Source organism: Lactuca virosa, chromosome 5 (genome assembly GCF_052849685.1).
Source record: "Lactuca virosa cultivar CGN04683 chromosome 5, Lactuca_virosa_CGN04683_v6, whole genome shotgun sequence".
NCBI classification, from domain to species: Eukaryota; Viridiplantae; Streptophyta; class Magnoliopsida; order Asterales; family Asteraceae; genus Lactuca; species Lactuca virosa.
Window position 1 is genome coordinate 307137792 of NC_136430.1, and position 6011 is coordinate 307143802.

General features: G+C 26.7%; 1 protein-coding gene across 1 annotated transcript; it reads right to left on the reverse strand.

Moving 5' to 3' along the window:
• Positions 1 to 338: 338 nt before the first annotated feature.
• LOC145113036 (protein neprosin-like) lies at positions 339 to 2505 on the reverse strand. The gene is made up of 7 exons (XM_079049146.1): positions 2479 to 2505; positions 2287 to 2373; positions 1434 to 1625; positions 1171 to 1332; positions 1024 to 1077; positions 810 to 941; positions 339 to 722 (listed from the first exon to the last, which is right to left on the reverse strand). The coding sequence occupies exons 1-7, from the start codon at positions 2503 to 2505 to the stop codon at positions 339 to 341; spliced, it is 1038 nt and encodes a 345-aa protein (XP_078905272.1).
• Positions 2506 to 6011: the final 3506 nt, after the last annotated feature.

Below are 6011 nucleotides of genomic sequence, written 5' to 3' on the forward strand. Positions count from 1 at the left end.
GCATCGTCATCTTCAACTATTAATTACTATAATGTTTAAACATTAACTTTAATAGTGGTCTATATTATTAAATTATTCCACATGATAATGTTTTGCATCAACTATTAATTACTATAATGTTTAAACATTAGCTTTAATAGTTGTCTATGTTTTACATCAATATATTTTTAACGAAATATATTTTCTCTAATTTTGACTATTTAAATATATTCATGGGCAACGTGCCGATATTCATGTATATATGACCCACACCAGTCTTTTGTAAAAGCCAGAATCTTAGTATTATAAATAAAAACATACTCATAACATTTATTCTACAACCGACAACTGCCATTAATTTACTGGCACCTTGGATTGTTACGACTACCTGGACCTCCATAAAAGAACGATGGTTCCTTGACATATTCTTTCAAGAGATATGCATCATAGCAGTCCCACTCATCGGAGCTAGGGTAAAGATTTTCTGGTGGCTTTAGAGGATTCGAATTTTCTTCGATCAACATCCCTTTTATCGTTCCTGAACTCCCAAATATGAAATCAGCAAACTTTCCACTACCCATGGCTGTTGATGTATGTGGGTGGGTTCCAACATTTGGGCTGGAGACTTCACCTCCCCATTGTACCAAGTTTGCTTGATGTCTCAGTATAGGAAAGATTTCCCCTGGCCAATACCCAACTTCCTTGTTGTTGTATCTTAAAAACCAGTTCGATGTGTATGGATCCTACATGCATGTAAGAACTAGGATATTAGGATAGGATAAAAAAAATTAAATCACTGACTATAGATAAAAGAGATGATTTTTACTAACCTTGGATATTTGAATTGTGATATCAGATCCATATAAGTCACTAATATCCCCTCCAAGAACGACCTCACGTGATGTCTGAACGAATCCAGGACAAGTGAGATCAAAGCACCCTGTATTTTTCATACCATCGACCTGTATAAGATGTGCTAATTAATTAAAAACATGGTAGCTTAGTAAGATACAAAATGCTGATGATTAGTGTTTTGGAACTTACTGTCCAATATGCAAATAAGTGGGTGTTGTTGTCATTGTATACTTTCGGGTTAACCTGAAATTATTCATAAACACCACCTTATTATCAACTATATGGAATCAAGTATTGAAAGATAGCCTTTGTATATGTAGTTAATATAATACTAACTGCCCATCCAGCCTCTGCGGTATCGAAGGTTTGTAAAGGGCCATTCCTTAGCATAACTTTAGAGCTACTATAGTCATTGGCAGACTCGACATATGGTTTCCATACTCTGATGTTTGCTTTAGCTCCTGAGTAACTGAATCCTTCGGTTAACACCACTGAAAACTATAGAATATAGATACAGGTTAGAAAAAGATAGATATATATGTTATATGTATGTATATGTGTGTTTAATCAAACGAAGATGGAGACGGTGGGTTATTTACCGAGTGATGTGGGGTTACGATAACCTTGCTGGGATGAATGTTAGCTGGATGGTTAGTTGGATGATTAATTGATGTTCTTCGAATTGGGATTGTTCCGTTTGGGCAACTTCCATATTGCTGCCATATTTGTGATGGTACCTTGGGAGATGTCCTCGTTTGATCTGTTGTTGGATGAAGATGATTCGACTTCATCTGATAGGCATATGCATATATTTATTAACTAAAGATTACCATATGCATGTCTAGTTAATTATTGATATAGTTGATAATCTTTTGAATAGCGAAATTTTATATATTAGTATTATTTAATTATTATTTATATTATAAACAATTGAAATAAAAATTAAAAACAATGTTTTTGTTTGTCTAGAATATTTTTTGCAATTTCAAGGGCACCACACAAATTAATGTTAATAAGTTTATGTTATAGTACAAGGGATTGGAAGGGCATTGTAATAGAAAAAATGCAAATCCATTCTATAAAGTGTAACTCCTACCTATAATGTATTCAAACATTTAAAAATTTAGTAGATTTCAAATGAGAATAGTATTTTAATCATTTAATTAAAATGAGAATCATACTTTTTCCATTTAACCCTTCAATACGAATTGAAATCTTTATTGATTTCAATATCCACATCGTTAACTTACAATGCATTCAACTCTCATTTAATACAGCATCATCTCTTATCTCTTCCACTCCATTTAACCTTTATTTTATTTGCATTGTGTATCGTTTAAAAAATTGTTTAATTTTACAAGTACATTGGATTTTTAGATGGAAGTGTCAACAAAAATGATAGAAAATAATAACTCAACTATTTAAAAGATGAAAAGAAAAAAAAAACAATACCTGAATGATATGATTCTTCAGAGCCGGATGCTTAAATGCCGGTTGCTTGTAGATATCAACACAATCAATAATGTCTCCGTTTTTAACCTATGCAAATAATTTTAATCAGTTTCCAAAAGAAAGCATCATTCCAAAGGGCGTTTATCTATGACAAAAAAGATGTGTAAGCATATTTTATGGAGTAGTATATACCAATAATATAGCATCGTAACTCAACATATACTTACAAATCAAAAAAACATATACATATCAAAAAAAATTATTATTATTATGCTATAGAGATAAAAAAAAAACATGAAGCTCGAACCCGAATAGTTTTTATAGGACGACTTTTAGGAATGCTTGTTTTTTGTGATGTGACTATGGGTGTTATGAGCAATAGAGAAAATATTATCAACTTGAAGGCCATGGTACAAATGGAAATCAATGAACATGAAATGGTGCAAGTATATATATATATATATATATATATATATATATATATATATATATATATATATATATATATATATATATATATATATATATATATATATATATATATATATATATGAATAAGCTTCTTTAATGTATTTTTACAAAAATAGTCAACCTTTTTCCAACCACCTTATTAATTGCATCTATTTATAAAGGAAGTTGTCTCGTACACAACAATTCTTCTCCGTACACAACAAATTATGTTTTAAAATGTTGTATTGTACAACTCTATAAATAACAAATGTTGTGTATAGAGAAAAATTGTTGTGTACGAATCACTTCCCACAAACTCTATAGCTTTCTACAACTATAAACATGTATAATAATTACCAAAAGAATTAAGTTTGCAGATAGATATATTGTTATTTTGGATTGTTGTGGTATGTATTTAATGCATACATAAATATATACATAGATATAACATATATATATATATATATATATATATATATATAAATCTTGTAAATGAGGTTATCCAAATCTTTGTAATCCCATATAGACCAATATCTTAAATAATATTCATTTGAAATTTCCAAGACCTTTCAACTTATCATACTTAATTTTGTTTGGTTAATATATATATATATATATATATATATATATATATATATATATATATATATATATATATATATATACACACACACACACCCAAAATATGAATAAGCTTCTTTAATGTATTTTTACAAAAATAGTCAATCTTTTTCCAACCACCTTATTGATTGCATCTATTTATAGAGGAAGCTGTCTCGTGCACAATAATTGTTTTCGTACACAATAATTGTTCTCCGTATACAACAGATTGTGTTTTAAAATGTTCTGTTGTACAACTCTATAAATAACAAATTGTTATGTACGGAGAAAAATTATTGTGTACGAATCACTTCCCACAAACTCTATAGCTTTCTACAGCTATAAACATACATAATAATTACCAAAAGAATTAAATTTGCAAGATATGTTGTTATTTTGAATTGTTGTGGTATGCATTTAATGCATACATAAATCTTATAAAGGAGGTTATCCAAATCTTTGTAATCCAAGATACACCATTATCTTAAACAATATTCATTTGAAACTTCTAAGACCTTTCAACTTATCATACTTAATTGTTTGGTTAATTTTTTTTTGTCTATATAAGAACATTATATCCATGCTTTTGTTATCATATTTTTCTATCTTCTCTTTTCGTTATTGTTATAGGAATGCATGGAAATGGAAAAAAATGTTTATATAGATATACATGTTCAATACAAAAATATTACTCGAAGAGATAGAGTAAATAAAAAGGGAAAGTGTGTGTAGGTGTATTCTGTTACATATACATTGAGCCACGGTCTCAAGATTGTGGGTGAAGAAAAAGATCGATGATAGTCGTATAACCTATAAAAAAAGAGTTGAATGATGAAATATGTTAAGAAGAACTAAAGAGTGATATAATTAATCTAGATTTTGAAAGACTATAAATTATTTGGGTTCCTTTCTTTGTTTCAGTTTATATCACTCTTTTCCTTTCACCTTCTTTAAATTTCATGAAAAAAAATTATGGTTGTACATTTAGAGTTTTATCAATCAAACGTTCAATATTTGATTTTTTAAATTAATAAATTAAGCAACTCATAACAATTGAAAAATGGGTGTTTGGAGAACGATGCGAGGGAAAACGCCACGAAGATTTCTAAAGCACTCCACAACAAACAACATGACATGTCTATATTATTTAAATTCCAACGGATCAAAACCAAACATGAGTGTTTTTAAAACTTTTTATTCTTTTTATCATGTTGGAAAATTTTATTTTACATGGTTTTTATTTTCAAATTGTCTAATTTGTAAGCTCAGCCATTAACTTAACATAAATGAATAAATTTATTTTTATTTTTTATCATTTTCATCTTCTAAAAACTAAAATCTTAATTACACAACCAAATCCAAGTTCAACTTTCGAAATAAAAATTAGATATAATTAAAAACAAAACCAAAAGATAAACCACATAGAGCTCTATGATTATAGAACTATTTTCAATGAAAATTCATATTTGCAATTTCATGTGGGTATTAAACAGTAATAAAAATGATTTAATGAAAATTAAAAAAGCAAAAAGATGAGTAAAATAAAAAAAGAAAATAGTTAAAGAAAATACATGTGTTGTGGGAGCCATCAATTTGATTGTTTGATTGAAAATTTGAAATCACCGAATATTATACTTAGATAATATCATAGAAAAATTATAAAATATTAAAAACTCTTCCCAATATAACTCAAAAATATATTTTATATCATAACTCATATTCTTATATAATTTCATTTATATAAATAACATACATAAAATAGTAGATGTTTATTATTAAGTTTTTAATAGTAAGCTTGTAGTTTTTTTGACATAATCATTTAATTGTATGCTTAGTTTAAATGATATAATATTAAAACTTGTTAATTTACTATATACTAATGAATGGAATATAAACACATTTTCTACAATAAAATACATCAAACAATCACCAATTATGTATTAAATAAATTTTATCAACATATTAGATAATTATTTTCCAAAACATATGTAGAGTATATGGTTTTAAATTTACTTTAAAACAAACTCACAAAAATAAGTTATAATGAAAATTTTAAAAAGATGGAAATATCATATTATTGTTTTTATAATCACAAGAAAAAGGATCCAATATAATACACTATTAGACCATTAAGTATTTGCGTATTATCCGTTTAATTGAGTAACATTAATTTAAGCATTTAAATATTATATAATTAAGTAGAATAAGTAACAATTAATTATCATAAGTATAAAAACCATTGAGTTGTAGTGATTTAATGCTAATTAACTTTAATTGGAATATAAATAGTTAAAATATTAAAATAAAGTTTCAATGAGTTTAAATGGTTTTTATTACTCTAATTAATATGGTTTAAGGTATATATGTATCTTTAAACACATGAAAATATTTCATTTTTTATTAATGAAAAAAACAAAGAGATAAAATATCACAAGGAAAACTACTTTTTACAAATAGAAAATAATAAAAGAATGAAACTGGGAAATAAAGTTTACTAATAATAAATTTGTTAAAAACATATTCATATATTTTCATAAAAAGACAAAATATACAAAATATTAAATTATATTTTATTAAATACTTATTAGTAAAAAGTATCGAAAAGATATCGATGCAAGGGATGCAAAAAGAGAAGATTCTTGCAATTGTTATGATTACGTTATGGGTCTTATGGG

Excerpts from the sequence above, each read along its gene's own strand:
- LOC145113036 (XM_079049146.1), bottom strand. The coding sequence starts at position 2,505 with ATGTTGAGTTACGATGCTATATTATTG. Across the intron at positions 1,333-1,433 it reads TCGTAACCCCACATCACTCG|TTTTCAGTGGTGTTAACCGA; the intron begins GTAAATAACCCA and ends TATATTCTATAG. Across the intron at positions 723-809 it reads TCACAATTCAAATATCCAAG|GATCCATACACATCGAACTG; the intron begins GTTAGTAAAAAT and ends ACATGCATGTAG.